This window comes from Anser cygnoides, chromosome 6 (assembly GCF_040182565.1).
Source record: "Anser cygnoides isolate HZ-2024a breed goose chromosome 6, Taihu_goose_T2T_genome, whole genome shotgun sequence".
Taxonomy (NCBI): domain Eukaryota; kingdom Metazoa; phylum Chordata; class Aves; order Anseriformes; family Anatidae; genus Anser; species Anser cygnoides.
This window is the reverse complement of record NC_089878.1, coordinates 13,591,011-13,613,159: the sequence shown is the minus strand read 5'-3', so window position 1 is coordinate 13,613,159 and position 22,149 is coordinate 13,591,011. Positions and strand designations below refer to the sequence as shown.

Below are 22,149 nucleotides of genomic sequence, written 5' to 3'. Positions count from 1 at the left end.
TGTGGATCTGGAAGAGGAAGTGTGGGCAAGTGAGAGGAACTGTTGTAATTCTTACTTTGACCTTGCATCCTGTGTAACTCCTTACTGGGCTGCTGTTTTCTCTTCCATTCCTTCATTGGCTTTGCCAGCTCTTTCTGCCCTGCTGACAAAGGGTCAAGTGAAGGGTGTAGGATTTCCAGGGCAGCGGGGAGCTCCAGATGTGGGCACATGATGAGTGATGTGGGCACATGATGAGTCCGGCACAGAGCTGAAGTTGCTGGTGTTTGCCCCATCCTGCTGGGCTGCTCCTCATGCTCTCTTGCAGCCTGGCCTCGGTTGATATCCACAGTAAAGCATTGTCCACAACACTTCCCAAGGGACCTTAACCTCCTCCCCCCTTCCCCCCGCCCAGCCCCAGGCACATCAGTGCTGGTAGCTCGTTAATCCAGGCTATTTATTGTGTGCATTAGCCAACCCATAGTTAATCTCATAGTTAATGAGTTATTGAAATGCAGCTGGGGGACAATGCAGTCACAGGTCACAGCCAACATGGGTTCACAAGGGGTAGGTCCTGTTTAACAAACTTAATTTCCTTTTATGATAAGATCACCCATCTAGTCGATCAAGGAAAGCCAGTTGATGTAATCTTTTTGGATTTCAGTAAAGCTTTTGATACAGTTTCTCATAAGATCCTACTGGACAAAATATCCAGCATACAGATAGATTAAAACATCATACTGATGGGTGAACAATTGGCTGATGGATAGAGCTCAAAGGGTTTTAAATAGGGTTACATCAGGCTGGTGGCCAGTCACCATTGGGGTCCCCCAGGGCTCCATTTTAGGGACAGCTCTTTTCAGTGTTTTCATAAACGATTTGGATGTAGGACTAGAAGGTGTTTTGAGCAAATTTGCTGACAACACTAAACTTGGAGGAGTTGTTGACTCTGTTGAGGGTGGAAAGGCCTTGCAGGGAGATCTGGACAGATTGGAGTGCTGGGCAATCACCAACCGCATGAAGTTTAATAAGAGCAAGTGCCAGCACCTGGGAAGGGGCAACCCTGGCTATACGTACAGACTGGGTGATGAGACGCTGGGGAGCATCCCGCAGAGAGGGATCTGGGGGTTGTGGTTGACAGGGAGTTGAATATGAGCCAGCAGTGTGCCCTGGCAGCCAGGAGGGCCGACTGTATCCTGGGGTGCATCAAGCACGGCATCGCTAGTCGGTCGAGGGAAGTGATTGTCCCGCTCTACTCTGCGCTGGTGCGGCCTCACCTCGAGTACTGTGTGCAGTTCTGGGCACCACAGCACAAAAAGGACATTAAACTGTTGGAGAGCGTCCAGAGGAGGGCTATGAAGATGGTGAAGGGCCTAGAGGGGAAGATGTATGAGGAGCGGCTGAGGTCACTTGGTCTGTTCTGCCTGGAAAAGAGGAGGCTGAGGGGAGACCTCATCTTGGTCTACAGCTTCCTCACGAGGGGGAGCCGTGGGGCAGGCGCCGATCTGTTCTCTTTAGTGACCAGTGATGGGACCCGAGGGAATGGTGTCAAGCTGCAATAGGGGAGGTTCAGGATGGATATCAGGATGAGGTTCTTCACTGAGAGGGTTGTCGCACACTGGAACAGGCTCCCCAGGGAAGTAGTCATGGCACGCAGCCTGTTGGAGTTTAAGAAGCGTTTGGGCTGTGCTCTTAGTCATATGGTCTGAATTTTTGGGTAGACCTTTGTGGAGCCAGGAGTTGGACTCGATGATCCTTGTGGGTCCCTTCCAACTTGGGATATTCTATGATCTATTCTGTGATCTTATGCTGATGGGGAAAAGAGACACAAGCACGATTGGGCCAGGGCTGGAGAAGGCAGCTCTATCACTGCAGTTTTCATCTGCTTGAAGTTTTAATCTCTCACACTTCCTGATTTGGGCACAACGTCCACTTTTTAAAGGTTGTCTTTTTATTTCTACATTTTATTTTTCCTTGCTGCTGCTGTTTAATCCTGCTGCAGGTAGGCATCCCTTAGAGGCCTGTATGTTTGATCACAGTCTGTCACCACAGGGTCACTGAATGCTCTCCAGACTGACTGTTTCAAGGTTTTAACCATTTCTTGTTATTTTCTTTCACCAACTGCCTTTATTTTTACTAGTTCTATTTGGAACTAGCATGTATAACTGCTTCTCCTCCTTCCTTGCAGGATGCCTCTTGAGCAGTTGCGGCCAGCCTGTGCTGGGGGCTCGACCAAGAGTTGGCTGGCAGGTGGTCTCTGGTCAGCACTTGCCACAAGTTGCTGGTTCTGGTGATCAGAGGTGTCAGTGCTGTTGCTGTTCTCCTGAATAGTGCTCCCCAGCCTATGGCAGGGCAACTGAACTCTTCCTGTTGTTACTCTCTGCTCCTGATGAACGTTAATTCTTCCCTGGCATGTTTATGTGGGGGAATCCTTGGCTGTGAGCATGTGTCTACGCTGGACTTGCCATTACCCCAAGCAGCATCACCTTGCTGGGAACTTCCTCCCGCTCTGCCCACATCCTTTGTCCCCATGAGGAGGTCGCCAGCTCCTCCCTGCTGCATCCCACTGGCTTGGTGCATCACTTGCTACCCACACAGACCTCATGTACCTGCCACCACAGACTGATCAGACCCCGTGGCATGGCATCAATCCTTGCCTGCCACTGTGGTGGGAGACAGATGCCTTGATGCTGGTCTTGGCTTTCCCTGGCTCACAGTCTCCTCCTCATTCTCCTGCAGAGCAAAACCTTGTAGACATCGCTTTGGAAAGTGTAGGTGATAAGTAGCAACTGCTGTTGTACTCCAAGCTGCCTCTCAGCAAGTCCTTGCTCCTCTGTCTGCCTGCCAGGGCTGAGCAAGGATCTCGCAGAAGGAGACAGGAACCTCTCCTTTGCCAGTGGGAGAGGTTTCTCGCTGAGAAACCCATCACTGATGAGCACAGTATTTGTCATGGTGTTTTCTGCGATTTCGAAAAAGCAGATTAAAAAAAAAAGGGGGGGGGGGGGTGGAACAAACAAACAAAACCTGATGCCCTGCAGAAGCAGAGCATGCGCCCACCCATCCTGGGATGCCAGACATGGGGGGGCCACCACAGGGCCTGGGGATTTTTGGGGCAGGAGAAGGCATTCAGGTAACGCCTGTGACCACACGCCTGCCTATGTGTCGGGGTGTGCTGCCAGGCGGTGCCCCTGGGGCAGCCAGAGGCGCTGGCCCCGCTCTGAGGCAATAAGCCCATCGTGCCTTCCGCTGCTCCGGCACGGCGGAGAGGACGGAGCCGCCTGTGCCGAGAGGCCTCAGCCCTTCCCCTGCGGTACAGGGCTGGGCTCCGCGTTTAACCTCGGCGCGGCGGGCGGCGGCCCCGGGGGACCGCTGTCGGCGCGGCACGGCGCGGCCACCGCCCCCTTCCGGCCCGCGCCGCGCTCGGCCATGGTGGGGAAAGCCCGGCGAGAGCGGCTGCACCGCACCGCGCCCCGCCTGGCACACCCGGCGGGCCCCGGCCCCGGCCCCGGCCCCGGCCCCGGCGGCTGGAGCGCGCCCGGCGGGAAGGTAGCGGGGGCGCGGAGCGGGGCGGAGGGGAGCGGAGCGGAGCGGGGGCGGCGGCAGCAGCAGCACGCCATGCGGGGCCCTGTGCGCATGCGCGGCTGCGGCCAGTTCGATGAACCATGGAGAGGGGGGCGGCTGTGTTGGGGCACAGCCTGTGGAAGGAACCTGAGTAAAGAGAGAGTTTGCTGCTGGTGGTCACGGGCCTGGCTTTTGAAAGCTTCTCCAGACAGGTGTAGCTAAGCGCTTCTTCTGTCGTGGAGGTGATTCCTCCTATCCGAGCTGTGAACGCAAAGGGTTGACGTCTGGTATCTGTTGGTGGTGCTGCTTCGTCTCTCTGCAGATCTCTGAAGTTTGTGGGGAGCTGTGAAATCTCATTTAGTGGCTGTTGCCATGCTGCCTTCGGAGGCTGTCCCCGCGGCGGTGTGATGTCTTGCTGGGGTTGGCGTATCTCCCCTGCTTCTTTATGCAAGGGGCAGGCTCTGGGAGGCACTATTCTGCAGCTCCCGGTGTGGCGTAGCAGAGATGTCAAAGGAAGCGGTCCTTGATGTGGTGAACTGCTGCAATACAGGCCTAGTGCCCACCGGCAGGGTGTCAGAACAGCTGAAGTCTGAGTAAAATTTCCTAAGTGTGGGCCTCCATTTCATTCTTAGAAAACCTGTGTGATGCCCTTGAAGCTGCTGTAGCACTGTCCTTTGCTGGGTGCCTGCCCGTGTCGTCACTAGCATGGGTGAGCTGATGTGGGTAGTGGCTTACCAAAACAGGCAGGGAGATGAGACGAGAGGCGCTGGCATGTGTGCCATGAGGGTCCCGGCATGCTGCTCTGGTGGTTGTTACAGCCACTCCAAAATATTCTTAGTTGGCATGCAGTGTCTGTGCACCTGCAGCACCAGGCTGTGTGGAAAGGAGAGGCTGCCGAGGGAGGTGGCAGTGACAAACATCTGCTAGGCTTTACGCTGCTGCTTGAGGGTGGGAGTACCTGTGTGCCTGCACTGCCTTGTAGCAGGTAACTTGGGTGCAGTGGAGGGTGTTGTTACCAGTGAGTGTCAGGAACGGAGAAGTAAGAGACCGCCTGGCTCGTTTTGCAGCGTCTCTGTTGATTTCTGGTTGTGGCAGGTGGAGATGAGCTGTCATTTTATGCATAAGCATTTAGGAGACTTACATCATACTAAGTTTCAGCAACTGTATTATTAATATGCTGTTCAGGTTAAAGCTGGATACCTTCCACCCTTGCAGTAAGAATGCAGGAACAGCAGTAAATGATTTTTATGCATCTACAGCTTTCCTTTGGGGAGGGAGGAACAGCTTGCACCATGTCTATATGTTTTTATACCTCCATAAAATTGTGTGCCTGTACTGAGAGATACTCCTGGTTAAAATAGTAAGTTCTTCTAAGCAAACCAGAGAGGCTAATGCAAAGCTTAGGACTAATGGAAGTACTTTATGCTTAAAGGAACTTGATACTGAAGATCTGGTAAGTTGCTAATAGTCACTGAACCTGCTTAATGTCCACAGACATAGGCAACAACTGGGCAAATCCTTTTTGTATCATTCTCTATTTACATATGTGTTATAAATCTGGCTTTTCCTAGGGGTGCAGTTCATAATTCTCCTAGGAGTAACACCTGCATTCAAATAAGTGAGGTGAGATAGGGTTGAGGTAGAAATCTGTTAGGAAGCCAATGAGAGCCAGGTTCCAAAACATGAAAATGGGAGTGCTTGACTTTGTGAGACTTCCTCCTGGGTGGCAGAGCCCTGGGGTACGAGGCCAGCAAGGTGACTCAGCTACCCGTATATGCTCAGGAGAGGCACCCACACATTAGTGCTGGAGTATATGGGATGGTACTGGGTTTAATTAATTAATTTATTTTTTTAAATGAATGTTGTTTGGTGTTGTTGGCACTGACTCCTGTTTAATATTTCCTTTTGGATAAGGACTGGGACTTCTCTTCATCTGACATCTTTTCTGGGCTGAATATTGACCCCGACACACTGGTGAAGAAACTTGACTTGGACTCCAGAAGCATCATTTCATCTAGAACAGGTGAGAAGCAGCATGTTGGTCTGCAGGTGCCCACAGGGCTTGATTAGCCAAAGAAAGAGGCCATGCAAGTCCGGCTGTGTGGGTTGACTGGTACTGTGGTTATTTGGCCAGGATTAAGTCTGTGGTATGGGGTACCCTCCATGCTGTGTGCTTGGCTTGGACCATCTGGTGCCTGAGCAGAATAACCAGGGATGGCTCAGAAAGCCATCAGGTTTTGGTCCTGCCTTTGTACTTCTGTTTGGTGGCCATCAGGGTGGAAAACGTATATTTTTGTTCTGTATTAACATGGGGCTGAGGTGCTGTATTTCGAATGCCATATTTAGGTTGTGAGCAAACACCCGTTTGGCTCACTTGGGACTGCATTTGCAGCATTTGGCCTGGCAGTAGCTTGATGAATATTGGCCCAGCTTCCTGTGTTCCCATAGGGACTTTTAAAAGTGGCTTCAGCTTGGGGCTGGAGGAGGCAGAAAGGCACATGCACCATCTGTCCTTAATGTTCCCTGAGTGGGGAGCTAGCTTCAGCCTAAGTGGCTGCTGCTGGGATGGACTGTGCAGCTGGAGCCCCCACATGTGGGCTGTCCTCACACAGCCAAAGGCTCTTGGCCCCCAGGGTCTGAGGGGACAGCAGAGTCCAGGCTGTCATCTGATCTCCAGGCTTCCTCTACAGCCACTTTTGCCTCCCCAGCAGGTGCAATTCAGGCCCCCATATTTTGTCAGCAAATCTCAGGGGCTTTCTTTGTCCTGACCAGGCTAATCTTGCTTGTTGCTCCTCAGCAGTGCTTTAACCATGGCAACCTGAGAGCAGCCAGTTCTCTTCTCCTGTCCTGTGCTGTTGCTAGGTCCCCTGCTCAAGGATTCCTGGGCAGGAGAGTCCAGCTCAGCAGGGAGTGTCTTGAGTGCGAGAGATAACAAGGAGGAGATGACAGAGGCTTTTGTTTTCTGTTCCACTGTGAGAAAATGCTCCCTCTAGCTGCTTAGTGGCAGGCAGAGCTTTGTATATCTGAAACTTTTTCCCTCCCTAAATGAAAACTGATAGCACAGGGGATCTGACCTGGTGCCGAAATCTTCAAAAGGTATGTGACTCCCAAATACCTCATTTACAAACTAAATCAATTTTCTGTCTCCATGCAGATTAATACTGCTGCAGTGAGTTTGTTTGCATGTACCACATGGTCGGTGCTCTAAACAAACTCAGCAATTACCCGAGGGCTGTGGTTACCCAAGTGATGGTGAGCTGTGGCAGCCGTAGCCTGTCAGTCACGTTTTGGTCACAGAGTGAGGGAATGGGAAGATTGTGTGAAGATGCTTGCTCTGTGCACAGAAACCTTTATGAAGTGTATTGCTCTCAAAACTGTGAGTTATTGTTCATAAGTCTCTTGGGAAAAAGGACATGTGCATGTGAACATGGCCATCTTTGTAATTAAATTAGACAACATGTTGTTGAAGGCTGACAGCCTGCAATCCCAGTCATTCATTGCCAGCTGCAGCTGCACTCGTCTGGTTTATAAATAGACCTGCGCTGCTGGTCCCTGTGCAGTGCTGATGATGCAGATGTGCAATGCCTGGCAGTGTTTAACCCTCTCCTGAGGCTGCACGCTGGCTTCCTGCAGATAGCGATGCTGACCCAGTCCTTTGTGCTCCATCATGCTTTCTGAACAATCAGCTAAAAATAGTTGTTCGCCTGAACACTCGAAACTGTAATTCAGTGAGGCAAAAAGTGATTTATTTTTTTAAACCTTTCCAAGCTGCTGTGCATTTTTTTTCTTGTATCTTATTGTCTGGAGGCATATGGAGGCTTTTTCATTATGGAAATCAATACATTTTTTTTGTGTTAATGCAGTGAACTGTGATTTGGCTGTTCATACAGTGACAGACATCCTAGTCTTGGAAAAGAGATTCTAGGCAGATGTGTTGTGTCTCCTGGGGTCTCTGGTCAGCTGTGAGCCTGTTCAGCAGAAAATTCAACTTGAGCTTCTCCTGTCTTCCTCTTAGCTTGCTGCACAGGGCAGGAGGGTAGGATTCTCCCACACACTGTTATTTTAAGATTTAATAGCAAGACAAAGAAGTGTTGCTCTCCCACTCGCTTTTCAAGCTCTGAGAAGGTCAAGTTGGCAGACTGTAGGTACTCTCTTTATCTTCTGTGCTTTTCAGAGCTGAAGATTTTTTTTCCTCTGCCAAAGATGCTAATGTGGCAGTTGAGAAGTCTTGTATATTTGTCCTTGCGTGTGTGTGTGCATACCTCTGGAAGCTTAACACTACTCAACATTGCTGGTATCTGTGTTTTGTTACAATCTGGCCTTGTACTGTGGGACACTTCAGGGACAGCCAGGAATACTTCAATGTGGGCTTAAAGAGGCCTGCAAGGCTTGAATGCAGCAAGGGAGTGGTTACGGTTGACAGAAAACCAGCACTTTCCTTCGCCCAAGAGCAGCTGTGCTTCCACGGTACTTCAACTTTATTAAAGGTGTCTGCATAAGATGTTTCCTGGTAATGCATTCAACCTTCCTACTTCTGTCCTGCCCCTGTTCCTTTCTCCACTTGGACTTTTACATTTTGTCTCTGGGCTTGAAATGCGGGACCCAACTGTTGTCTTGGCAGAGCCTGAGCAGAAAGGCTCTGCGTGCTGGAATGCTCTCTTGTGCTTCTGAAGGTGTAAGACGGGGAGAGGCCAGAAGGATATGTGGGGCTGAGATCTTGCTCGTTGCTGGAAAAGTAAGGAAGAAGAGATGGTGATGCTGGCTTGCAACTTGTCAGTGCACACCTTCACTTCTTTAAGAGAAGGTGGTGGCTGGCTGAATCAGCAGAAGAGACCTGGAAAGCCTGGTCTCCTCAGACAGTTTGAAGTGGGGGCGTACGGGGAAGAGCCTGCTAGGCCTGCTGCTGTGGGGCTGCTTGGGAGGCTTGGAGAGTTGTGGAGCTCCCTTTCTTGTCTGTTTGTCCTTCTCTACCTCAAATGAGCAGGTTACTGTGGTGGATACCATCAGGTCCACAATCTTTGGCTGGATACTTTACTCAGGTTCCTTGACTTCTGTCTTAACCTTTCATATACAGGATGTGTTTCATGGTTCCCCTCTTTCACTCTGTCCATCCTTTGCCCATTTGACATGCTTGCGTGATTCCTTCCTCTTTCCCTTACAGCATGGGCAGTCGGCTTGCACAGGAGGCAGAGATAACACTTTGAATTCACTGAATTATCTGGAGTATTTGTAAAATCAGGTGATAGTGGCAAAAAAAAATCTCTTGTGTACTGAATTTCTACACTGTACTTCCTCTTGTTTTGGGAGGATAAACTGGTGTTCTTTCTCATTGGCTGAAGGTCCTGTTTTTATGAGGATTTCTGGTGCCTCTGGTGGAGGCCAGGCTCCCTCTCAGAATGTCTGTTATTCTTGTGGCAATCATCACGTTGCTTTCCGTAGACACAAGGCTGATTCAGAATGCCTGTTGTGTTTGCTGAAAGGTATTTGTTTAATTTGTTTGGAAATCAGTAGTTCATGCAGCATGAGAAGGAGGAATTGTAATAAAAAGACGTCACCAAAGTGGCATTCATTTGAGGTGACTCTTGCATCTGTGATGGTAGAAAGCCAGTGGTCTAAAGCAGAAAGTATTTTAGTAGAAGGAGCTCTAACCCATGCCATGATGTGAAGCAGACCTACTGCAACTACTTTTTCCTGCTCTGCTCCTTGTCTTCATTCATTGGCTCATCTTAACACTGGATTCCACATGCTTGTCGGTGACAAAAGCCAGCAACATTGCTGTGAACGCTGGGAGTTAAGTCCATGAGTTACTTGCTGAATGATTGCTTCCTATCAGTGTAGTTTACTTAGCCACTGACGTAATGTAAATTAAATGCTTTGCCATAATCTAATCCATGCAAGGACCTCTGTTACTGGTATGAGTGAAGAAATCTCATCTGGGTAAGCCTCTGTAGCGTGGGAATTCGATGTTTCCAACTAAGTCAGAAATAATGGCCTGTCATGTGGAGTGGGAGTTGCTTCTTAATGGCAGGATCACAGAACCATAGGATAACCCGAGTGGGAAGGGACCCAGAAGGATCTTTGAGTCCAACTCCTGGCTCCACACAGGACCACCCAAAAATCAGACAATCTGTCCGAGAGTGTTGTTCAAATATTTCTGGAACTCCGGCAGGTCAGTGCCTTGACCACTGCCCTGGGGAGCCTGTTCTAGCACCCAACCACCTTCTCAGAGAAGAACCTTTCCCTAACACCCGGCTTGACCCTCCCCTGTCCCAGCTCCATGCCGTTCCCTCGGGTCCTGTCGCTGTCCCCAGAGAGCAGAGCTCAGCGCCTGCCCCTCCGCTCCCCTCGTGAGGGAGCTGCAGGCCGCCATGAGGCTTCCCCTCAGCCTCCTCTGGGCTAAACAAACCCGGGAACCTCAGCTGCTCCTCATATGTCTTCCCCTCTAGACCCTTCCCCATCTTTGTTGCCCTCTGTTGGGTGCTCTCTAATACTTTTATGTTGTTCTTATATTGTGCCGCCCAAAACATTTTCTTACATTTATTATTTTGAACAGTTGCTTTAGCTTTTCCTCAGCATTTACTCCTTGAAGCCGGGGCCTGTTCAACTCTGACTCTGGCAGACTACGTGCCTGGGAATGTCTTTTTTTTTTTTTTTTTTGGAATGGATAATGAACCGGTTCTGGAATGATCTGAACAACTGGACTGGCAGCTTTCTGCTTTATATTCAGCTTCTCCAGAACAGAATTGTGACAAGATGTGTTATTGGGAATATAACAGTACAGTGGCAGCAAGTACTGTCAGCTTAGAATTGCTTGCAAAACCTTAGTTTGTCACCTTGATTTCTGAGGTTGTGGCAAGAGTAGCTTTTCCTGCAGATTGCACTAGCTTCTTGTGTGCCACTAGTGAGACCGGGAAATGTGAAATACAAATTGAAACTATTTGGTATGTCTCTTCCTGCACCAGTTAAGGATCCTTAAGGAGATCATAAGGGAGCGTGGCAGGAGTTACTAAGGTGGGGGACACAGACTGACATTAGACTGAACAACTGTGCTGTTGCTGAAGCAAGGATCTGCACAACGTGATGCTCTAGGTGCACATCAGGCATGTTTACTGCCTAGTATCTCTGCCATACTCATCGTATCTTGAGAGGTTTGGTCCTGTGCTGACCAGTGCACTTCCACGGTATAGGTTCCTGCATCAGTGGATCAGAGGAGTGAGATGACTGAGCACCTGACAAAGAAGGAAGTTTCCCTTTCCCCCTGAAGAAATGTGACAACAGGAGAGAATAAAATTGGGCCAAGCAAAACTTGGATGTCTTGGAGTTGCTGAAATCTTCAGACTGGGTCATAGCCTTACTTTTCCCCTTTCATGGAGAATCTGTGAATTCCTTTTCTTAGCGAGCCTGCCTCTGCAAAGTTACTGACTATCCCCCTCTGTTTGCACCTCAACTTCTGCTCTGGCATTCCAGATTTGCTGTGTATATCAGATAACTGCTTCTTCCTACATGGGCTCTGCAGCTACTTGTCCAATTCTGTTCTCCTTTTGTAGCCTCAAGCAAGAAGTAGAAAAGCGTTGGGTTGGCTGGTTGTTTGTGGCCTTTAAATGTTGCAGTTCTTTCTCTTCTGTCCTCACCTCTGATCATGTTTCTGCATGAATCAGAGTTGTGCTGTTAGTAGGAACAGGTCTCTGCTGTTGGTAAGGTGTTTGCTGTGTTACCCTGCAGAGCATGGTGTGAGTTTGCCCTTCCTGCTGTGTCTAACGCTAGCACTGTGTGCTTTCTTTAGGCAGATTCTTGGAGATGTGATAACGATGTCAGAAGAGGCCAGAGATGTTGGCATTATTAACACTGCAGACCTTTTGGGCTTCTTCACCTCCTGTACAGTGTGCTGCCTGCCATGTCATGTAGCCTCCTGGAAGCAGCTCTGCCTTCCTGTGTATTGTACAGTGCTGGCCTTTTGCAGCTGGGTTTCCAGGTTGTTTCTTTCCTGGCATGTTGGAGTGTTTAGGAATTGAACGACAAAAAGCATCTTAATCCTGTTCTGTCTTCATGATCGCATCCTTTGTGGACATCAGTTTTAAGCCTTTGCTGCTTTTTCTTAATGCAGGCTTTGGGTGTTTGTCACAGAAAGCTGCTGGATTTATTTATTTATGGGTGTTCCTTTGGGGACCCAGGAATTGGACTCAGCGATCCGTGTGGATCCTTTCCAATCCAGATATTCTATGATCTCGTGATTCTGCTGCTGTCAGCTTTCCTCAGCTTTTAATTCTATACCAGTAGCCATCATGTCTGTCTTCTGTTTGTTTTGTGGGGAGCTACCTTCCTAATTTGTTCCCCACTGTAGCACTTTGCAGACGGGAAGAGGTGAAAGTAGTTTGCTCTGCAAATTGAGGATGACAGCAAGTGGCCCATGAGAAGTTCATGTAGCGTCTCCAATGTGTGTGTAAAATGTGATGTGCTGTGATAGTCCAAAATGACAGGATGTTCCTGCTCCATCTGTCTTTGTTGTTAACTGCCCAGGTTTTAGTCTGTGTGTTATCTGGGGTTGTTGAGATGCTCTCCCTTACGCTGGTATCAGAGGTAGCTTATTCACGATGCTTTTGGTTGTGTTGCACTGAAATGATTTTTAATATCTTTGAAAATCTCTACTTGTCATGTGGACGCTGCCCTATGGGAAACTGCTATTTGAGTAGCATTTGAGCTGGGATTTCATGTTTTTATGGTTGGGGACTGGATATCAAGATGAAACTGGGTACCCAGAGTGTACCTGGTTCCAGTCAAAGGAACTCTCGGAGTTTGAATAAAGCTCCGCCACAGTCATTTGAAGCTGTACTGCCAGAACTTGTGCAGAACCCATACAAATAAAACGTGGCTTTGTTGTGGGTTTTGTTGTGGGCTTAAAGTGAGACCCCACCTAGAGTACTGCATTTTGACTCTGAGGCTCCCAGCACAAAAAGAATATGGACCTATTACAACGAGTCCAGAGGGGAGCTGTGAAGATGATCAAAGGTGCGGAGCACCTCTCCTGTGAGGACAGGCAGAGGGAGCTGGGGTTGCTCAGCTTGGAGAAGAGAAGGCTCTGGGGCGACCTCACTGCGGCCTTCCAGTACCAAAAGGGGGCTGCTGGAAAGCAGGAGGGGGACTTTTTGTCACGGTGTGTAGTGATAGGACAAAGTAAAGGTAATGGCTTTAAACTAAAAAAAGGGTAGATTTACATTAGCTATCTGGAAGAAATTCTTTACTTTGAGGGTGGTGAGGCCTTGGCCCAGGCTGCCCAGAGAAGCTGTGGATGCCCCATCCCTGGCAGTGCCCAAGGCCAGGTTGGATGGGGCTTTGGGCAACCTGGTCTGGTGGGAGGTGTCCCTGCCCATGGCAGGGGGGCAGGAATTAGATGATCTTTAAGGTCCCTTCCAGTCCAAACCATACTATGATTCTATGATTGTACCTACCCTTTCAGCAGAGCAGGGGGGTTAGCTTGTGGGAGGGGATGCCGCTCACTCCCGTGGAATTGTGAAGGCTGCATTATGCAATGCTTCCCAGCAGCACAGGCAGCCCCTGCGTGGGGGGAGAAGCTGCCAGCTGTTGCCCTAGATGTGAGTGGCTGTTTCTGCTGCTGCTGTTTGTTGTGGTCTCTAGGACAGGTAGAGGAATTCTGCAGTATCCCTCACCTCCTGCCCTAAAAGACTGTGACAGATGCCTGTGGGTTTCCAGCCTGTAATAGAGAGCAGCTCCCCTTCCCTGCACAGGCTTGAGAGACGTTAGGGAAAGAAAGGCTCTGGACAGCCAGCAAATGATTTGGCAGTTCCTCATTTCTTTTTTGAATTCTTCTGTCTACTGTATCTTTAGCCAAACAGCAGACAGGAATGGTCTAAGCACAGCCCCCTTCTTCCTCCTCTCAGTCCTAGTGCTGTCTCCCCGCACAGGCATGTGCTGCATCCATCTCCTTTGCATGCCTTTCTCCTTCCCATCCATGTGTTTTGTGTAAGCTGTCTGTGCTTTTCATGAAGCCAGTACAGGTCAAGAATGTGTCCCAGGACTTCAGTTTGTGTTCTTCAATGTGCAGGTGTCAGAACAGATTGCAGTGCTCTCTTCCCTGACCATGCTGCCTCATTCCTTTCTTCTCACCTAGTGCTGGCCAGCACTCTGGAGGAGCTTTTTCCTATTGAACACATATAATTAAGATGCATATAATAAACATGTACCACGTAGAGCCGTAGACCTTGAACTGGCATGTGGGCTGGTTGGGTCTCTGCAGAGAACTGGCAGACCCTCAGGCTGTTGGCTTTCCATTCCTCCTCTTCAACTGTCTTTCATACAAATGTGAATCTTGCTCAAACAGTAGGAAAAGTTGTTCCTGTGCATCCGTGTTTTTTTTTTTTTTTTTTTTTTCCAGGAGGGATACATTGAATATTGTCTTGCAAGACCAGAGTCTACAGTGGGAAAGAAATATGCAGAGGCTGGCAGCTTTTGCAGGAGCTAGAGAGAGGGTGGAGGACAGAAAAGAGTGCAGACGTGCATCTGGCAATTGACAACATTCATGTGTGTAACATAAGCTGATGTTTCCTCTGACATTTTCTGTGAAAATGCTAGAAACCTCAATAAAAGAAATTCCAAGAAAGCAAAAATTCCTCGAAAAAGGGAAGTGCTGGATGGGGATTAAGCAGGAAAAATGATACTCTGTATCTCTTCCCCCAGCCCCAAGACTAATGGCATGTTATCTAGAAATGGCTGTGAATGACGTTGCCTGTATATCTATGTCTAAATATATGCATAGCTATATCTAAACCCAGTATACCCAGTATACAACTTATTAATATGTTTATAGGCTTGATGGTAGCTGAAAATAATTTCATTATAGGCCGTAGGAGTACTGGCAAGCTGCTTTTGACTGTGGATGAGAGCTGTGAGGAGGCTGCCATAGCTTGAATTAAAATGGAGGGAGTGTATGCAGAGTTGGGAACAGTCTGTGCTGATCAGGATGGCAGAACGAGGCTGTGTCCAGGATGGCTTTGTAAGGCAACATGTGGCAATTTACCATGCGTGGGTAAATTTCTCAAGGTGGCAATTTACCATACTTTCCTCCTTCATTGCTTTTTGGCTAAAATTCTTTTGGTCTTCAGCTGCATCCTTAGGAGCTGCTCTTACATTGACAGAGTTAGATGACCTTGTAAGGGAAATTTTGGTGTCTGACTAATAAACAGGCCTTTGTAGAACTGAATAGTGTTTGAGAGGAACTCTGACAGTGGTTGATGGTATGGGAGGCCTCTCTGGTGAGGTCAGATAATCTCAGTCTGCATAACCCTCAAACAGAAGCCTGTAGGCTGCAACAAATCACCACAATGCCAGAGGGCTCTTCTGCTGCTTAGGTCTAAAGGATGAATATCAGTGGAGCCTTACTTCAAGAATCAAGTTGTCCAAATCCAAAACTGCTGTGGGGACTGCTCAAAATGGAAAACAGTGAACTGTTGTGGATGGTTACCCTAAGGGAGAATTTGGAGTGAGAATACTATTGTAAGCTGAAAACACTGGTGTCTTCACACACTGCCCCCCCCCCCCCCCCCCCCCCAAAAAAAAAAAAAAAAGAAAATCCACGTTGCTTAAAATCAGTTTAGCAATTAATTGTCTGTGCAGTGTGGTGCCCGCTGTGAGAATAGCTGTGTGAAACACCAACTTAATTAGAGTCACTGCAATTAAATGAAAAGAGCTAAATGAGTGCCTGAAATCTGCACTGCTTCAAGTGCTTTGCCTTCTCTTCTGGAGACAGACTGTTTCCATGTTGTGAGTGCCTTCTGCCAGATCACAGAAATCAGTTGTGTTAATATTTATGGAAGTAATTAACTTTTTTTTCCTTCCTCTCCCTCTAGCTGTGGCTAAGTCCTTATTCTTAAGCTTAATGTTTTAAAATAGAAACCTACAATTAGCTGGTGGTCATGGTACTCAGCACTACACAAACAGTAACGTTTTCCAGAGTGCTTGGAGCTGCCACAATGTTTGCAGCCTGCTTTAAGGGAGAGGAGGCCATCAGTAGTAGGAAGAGCCTGGAAAGAATCTTGGGAGTTTGCAAGATGTGTCAGATCCTTTTAATTTCATATTCTTGTTTGATTCCTGTGGCTGTGTCTGCTGCGTGACATTCACCACCAATGATGGAGAGGTGTGTGCTCACCTGGATGTGAGAGAGTCCCAGACTAGCTGCTGGAGTCATCCTCACGGGGCAGAGCGCTGTGCTGCTGGGGCAGCAGCCTTTGCCTGCAGCTCCTTGGGCTGTGAGGAGGGCAGGGCTCAATGAACAGTGGGTTTGGGACTCCCGTGGTGAGGCTAGTGTTCTGGGGCACTTTTCTGTGCCGCTGTGATGCCATGTCCTCTGGCCTTTGTAAGACTTGAGTGCTCAAGCATGTGCTTTTAGGTCAAATGTGACAGTCCCTTGTGCCACTGAAGGGCTCTGCAGCACTGAGACCAGATGGGGCACAGCAGCCTGTGTGTGATGCACTGTCTTGCTCTGTGTGATTGTGATTCCTAAAGCTTTAAAAGGATACTAATCCATCATGGTTTTCTCCTGCTAAATCAGTTTAATATGTTCAGACATCCTTACTTACACAAAAATAAGTCGGCCCTACGTAGGAGAATACTGGAGCTGCAGTGTACAGAAGAGCATTATAAACTAAAATCCATGTCTTTGATGTTCTAGTGTTACAGCTCTGGCATAATTGAGTTATACAATTACAAATGCTTCAAAAGAGAGGAGGCATAGTTCTGCACTGGTGGCAAAGATATCACCGAAGTCCCAGAAATGAAACTTCCTCCCATGCCCCAGGAAACACAGTTAAATACCGAGTGAATTGAGAAAAGAGAATCCCATGAGGGATGAAGAAGTGCTTGTGGAGAGGGCCAGGATGACAGCTCTGGTAGTTAGAGCCTTTCCCTTCTCACCAGAAGGGATGTCAAGCTGTCAAACATATTTTTTTAAAATATGCACCCTGGAAGTTTAATATTTAATATATACTCTGTTTAGAATAGTGTTAGAGACTGGTAAGAGTGGATGAGAAGAAAGATCTCTCTTCCTGGTTGCCCCTTCTGGCTTGCCTTAACATGCTTTTGGGGTGCAAGAATAAGTCCGTTTCTTCTTTCCTCTGATAATACCACTGGAAAATGTCCACATGAGGAAGCTTATTTTACTTGGGTATTCTTTCAATGAGCAACTACACTAAGATTGCCATCTGTATTAAATCAGGTTGCTGATCTAGTGAGAGAGAAATCTCTGCCCTGCTAATGTGGGTTTTATCTGAATTATAGATTGTGTATTTAATGGTAGATCTCTCAAGAGTCTATGTCTATAATTCAGACTAAGTGGGATTTACAGTATTATTGCATGTAAGTTATCCTTATCCTTTAATGGAATAGTAACAGTTGTAGCTTGCCAGAGGGGTGGTTGGTGGTTGTTTTTTTTTTTTCTTTAATTATTTTTATTATAGCGTCAGTTGATAGGGGCCCTCACTCGCAGATAACCTGTAATCCTTCAGTTACAGTGCTGATGGCCCATAGGTTGTAATCATGGTAAAACTTGATCCTCTCCTGGAGCCATCTTTCTCTCTCAGTCCACCAAAATCACAATGCATACTTAAGAAATAGTATATAATGCTGTTTTCTGTGCTGAGATCCATTCTGTTCAGGGGATCATTGAGATACAGAGGTATTAAAAGAGTCTTTGTGAACAACTTATGGACAAGATTTTCTTTACACTTAAGTAGAACTTTGTGCACCAACTTAAAGTCGGTTTGTCTAGTGAATTGTCCCAAAAGTAGCATTATTGATGCTCATATGTGGCCTAATTGGTAATGGCACATAATCTGGGTTTAGCTTTTTGGTCAAGTGGCTTATGGAAAGTAAGGCTTATTTTGTTTGTTTTTTGATAAAGGGAGTTTTTCACACTGTAAATCTTGACAGACGTTATCTTTGCTAAATGTAGGAAAGAAGAATATAGAAGGATTAAATACAGTGGGTTCTGGAATATTCTGGGTAGCTGGAAATGGTAATTTGGACAGGTTTATATTGAACTAACAGTGTTATAAATATGCTGTGAAGCTAGCCGCAGAACACATCCTGGATCCTGCAAAAGAACAGACTGCCCAGCAGATGTTCAGGCAAAGAGTGACTGTCAGCATGAAGGTAGCTTAAAGCATTATATGTAGTATGTGATATTGACAACGAACTACAACGAAACATGTTGTTTCCGAGGGTCTGACAGGATATCTCAGTGAAAATGGGAGAAGCAAACTTGCTTCCTGGCCCACCAGTGCTTCTTGCTTGATTGTGCGTGAGAAGCATACAGGTAATCGACAGGTCTGCGTAAAGAATTTTGGTTTCTGAGGATATCGTGGACATTCATGCCTTACATAGCTGTATATGTGTGTGTTTTGCACTGGATTGTTTCTAGTGCATTTCCTAGTTACGTGGCTTATTTTTACTTAATTACACCTGTTTCCCGATCATTCAAAATAAAGATGATTTGTAAATTCAGGACACTGGGTGTTCTTATATAACTGAGAAAGGGCGTCTTTTACATAGGTGAGACGTTGCTAGCTGCCATGAATACAGGCTGTCTATACACATAGGAGCTGTGTTGTAATGTGCTTTGATTTGAAATAACATGGCATGCCTGTTTACAGTGAGGTATACGAAGGCTGTTCCAGACTGCAGGAAATCTGGTAGCAGAAACCATGATTTTGAGTTTAAGTTGCTTCATTCAGTAGCACTTTTATCTTTAAGATGGTTCTTGGTGAAGTTTCTGGCTATCGCTTTGGTCCTTGTCTGTTGTTCTTGACCCTAAGGCTGGGCTTACATGCACTTCTCTGCCACCGCAGGTACATGCGATGCTTTAGTGCCTATACCTGTATTGTTTTTATTTATGGAAATAGCATACAAATTTGTAGATACTGTTTATATGGGATTATGAAAACTTCATGACTTTTTTTCTTCCAAAACGGAGGGTGTTGGCCTACTTACCTGTGTTGGATAGGTGGCAAGGTTTTGCTACCTGTAGGCTGCAGGGGGCCTCTGTGGGAAAATACCAGGGTTGCCCAGGCTGGACACAGCCAGCTCCAACGGACCCGCTGCAGGGCACAGCCTAGTGACGCCTCTTGGAAAACATATAATGCGGAAAGGGTAAAATGCTGGACAAGCAGAGGAGTAGGAAAGAAAAGTTAGAAACAGACTTGTGAACACCAAGATCAGCTAAGAAGGAGGGAAGGGGGTGCTCCATGTGCTAGAGCAGAGGTTTCCCTGCAGCCCATGGAGAGACCATGGTGGAGTAGGGGAAGTTTGGAAGGAGGAAGGAACAGCAGAGATGAAGTGTTACAGACTGATAGCAACCCCCAGTTCCCACTCCCCTGTGCCATTGGATTTTGGGGGAGGAGGTAGAGGAGTCACGGATGAAGGACTGAAGTCAAACCTGCTTTTCCCCATGCTTCACCCTTTCCCCAGGAGAGGGGTGGGAGAAAGTGTTCAGGTGTTTGTCTTTGTTTCTCACCATCCAGCTGTTCTTAATTGGCAATACATTAAGTTAATTTTTCCCAATGTCTGTTTTACTCATGGCTGTAAGTGATAAGTGACCTCCCTGTCTTTATCACAACTCATGAATTCTTCCATCTTATTTTCTTCCTCTGCCCTGTTGAGGTGGGGGAGTACAAAAGCAGCTGGGTAGCCATCTGACAGCTGGCCAAGGTCAATCCACCACGTTACTGTAGCTCTGTAAAAGTTGTGATTAAATTCAGTACCAGGTAGAACTGTTGCTCTGTGGCTGTTCCTCTGCCTTCCTTGCTGTCTCTTTTAACTGAAAGTTATAGAATCGTAGGACTGAATGCCCTCTGAATATTGGCCAGATTCAGAGAAACCTTTGCATGAGAGAACTGAATTCCTTTCCTGTGACTCACTTTTCATTAGTGCAGACAGCTGTTGAAGAAGGTCATTCCTCCATGTTTATGTTATACCTGAACTTAGTGATTTTGTCAGGTTACAGATACTTGCAGCTGTGACCTACTTGGTGACGTGTTCTTTGAAAGCCTTGGCATCTCACGTGCCACATTACAGCCTTCAAAAGCAGGTTGGAACTGAAAGGACAGGACAGATTGCCTTTGCTATCCAGTGCACAAACCATTGTACAGGCCTGGTACATCGGTCTGTTTGGCTTAGACATGCAGGCCGATTAATTCCAGTCCGAGAGAGAACCACAGAAAGTGAGAACCTTGGGGTTGGCAGATGTTGCCCCCCAAGTTAGTTACTCGTTACTTCTTCAGAGGCTAGCTGAAGCTGTAAGCCAACTGTCTTGTCATATCAACACACTCCAGAATTAGTTATTGCTCCTTTCTCCTCTTGATTCTTGTTGACCATTTGTTCTTAGCAACATCTTGTCCCTCTCTGGAAGTGGAATGTATAGTCTAACTTCAAACCTTAAGGTGTGGTATTTTCTTTGCTCATTTGAATGAAGAGATCTAACATATTAGTAGCATCCAGATGGACCCAGGGAAGGAACACAAAAGGTGAATACAGCAAATGTACTTTGGAGAGAACTTTGGTGGGAGTATGATCCTCATGGAAGCTGCAGAGGTGAGCTGGTATATTTGCTTGTATCCTGACTGGAATTAGGAGCTTCTCTTCTCTTCCCTGTATTTGGAGAAGGAAAGGGGAACAGAACAGTACATGGTCATATACTCTAGTTAAAGCTCAAAAACAAAACAGACAAAAAAACAGAATAGGTCTTAGATCCATCCAGGTATTTCTCCTGCACGTCTGTAAGATGTGTTGTATTGCTTCAGCAGTGACCACATTGCTAACAGCTCTGTAGCAGGAGAGGACGTGCCTGTGGCAGAACAGAACATCTGAGAGTGCTCTTTTTTAGATGTTAGATGTGCTCATTAGAGGGCAGTAGAATAACTCCTCCTTTTTCTAGGTCAGCTCTGTATTTTTGAATGATATTTTTCTGCTCTACAGGATGCAAAACAAAATTTTCCAGTTCTTCCTTCAGCTTTTCCTAGTGCAATAGGTATATAAATCAATGATGTTCATACGAAAATGCCACCCAGTATAAAGCTGAATAGAGCAATTATAGTAAAACCTGCTTCTCGGGAGCTTGTAAACGTTGCAGGCTTTAAGGAGATGGAGCTTCTGAGCATTAAACCACAAGCAGCTAACACCCTATAAGAAAAAGCATTCAAAGGAATGTTTCACAGCTAATGGGTTTTTTGCTCATTCTAATTCTTATATGACCTATATGTCAATATGGATCTATTGATTTGTTTGCTGTACCCCAGCTGCTGCTGCTACCTTTTTCTGCTTGAAGAAAATCTTAAAGAACCAGACTTTTTCATCAGTATAATCTTTAAATGAGATCTGATAGTACCCCCCCACATACTCCATAATATATAAATACTATAAATAATTATGGCATAGTCTTTAAAGGGTAAGTGAGGATTTGATTTGTAGCCCAACATCACCATACTTAAATGCCTTATCTGTTACGTAACATCCATAGAAGAAGGCTATAGCCCTGTTTTCGCTTTGGCAGCTAGTGTATTTCTGCCTTCAGAACGAGCTGTGTAGAAATCCTGGCTAGGAGTGAAAATCATCAGTGCATGTTTTGTTTATGAGCAATATTTTGCACACTGGCGACCTCTCTGGGATATGTAAGCTGGTTCAAAGCAGCTGGAATATCAGTTTTAGTAGTTTTAGCACTTTCAGTTTTAGCATCATTGGCTGTTGGTTTCCAGCAGATGGCTCTGATTTTGCAAGGTGCTCAGTAGAATCAAGTTAACTAGAAGAAAATCAATATTTCAGAAGATGTACAAATAGGTTTTGTGTTTTGAGAACCTTTGCTGAATCTTCATCTTTCTGAAGCTCCTTGGCCTAGAATGGTAGCCGGTGTGTGAGGGTTGTCTGGGGGGACACGACTCCTTTCTGTCTTTCCCAGAATGTATTGTGTGTCTGCACATGGTCTTGCAGATTTCCATCCCTCCCTCTCCATCACCCTAAGGGACACATCTTCACATGTTCTGCTGAGGCTTGAGCCACAGGTCACATGGGTGGGGGGGCTCTAGCACAGCATTTGGCTGCCCTGTTCTGCCCTATGATATTTTATAGGGTGGCAATATTCAAGCTCACGAACCTCTCAAGTGGAACAGCCTTCTTGATACTGGCAAGCTTTATCCCTGGCACAGCAGCTTGGATTGCTCTTACATCCTGGAGAAGTCCAAATTATGCTTTCCACTCTGGGTTTGGGATCCACCAAGAAGCTGGCATTTCTTCATGTCTTAATTGTGAAACCTCAGCAAAGGTAGGACTAGTGGGTAGTTCCTTTCCAGGAAAGAGGTGCTGAACAAAGCCAGAAAAATGTGAAAAATATGGCACAGCACCGGGCAGCTCTTGGCATATGAGTTAAAAATTAATATCCTGTCAGTAGGATAAAGAGATTAAACTCAGCCTTATGCTACAGTGATAAGACCAGTGATGAGACTGTAGGTGCATGGTGTCTAAACCTGTTTGACTGTTTAGTACGTATCAGGAAATGAGCAGACACAGGGCTTGTGCCAGCAGTCTTCATCACCATAAAGAAGTGCTCTTCCTGCA

General features: G+C 46.9%; 1 protein-coding gene across 3 annotated transcripts in view; it reads left to right on the top strand.

Moving 5' to 3' along the window:
* Positions 1–3,037: 3,037 nt before the first annotated feature.
* SLX9 (SLX9 ribosome biogenesis factor) overlaps positions 3,038–22,149 on the top strand; it is a 54,505-nt gene continuing 35,393 nt past the window's right edge. For 2 of the 3 annotated variants that reach the window (XM_048047169.2, XM_048047168.2), the window contains exons 1-2: positions 3,360–3,522; positions 5,452–5,560. In XM_048047169.2, the coding sequence (XP_047903126.1) occupies positions 3,403–3,522; positions 5,452–5,560 (229 nt within the window). In that variant the 5' untranslated portion in view covers positions 3,360–3,402. Of the gene's footprint in view, positions 3,107–3,359; positions 3,523–5,451; positions 5,561–22,149 lie in introns of those variants that run through there. The other variant, XM_067000057.1, reaches the window with a different exon arrangement.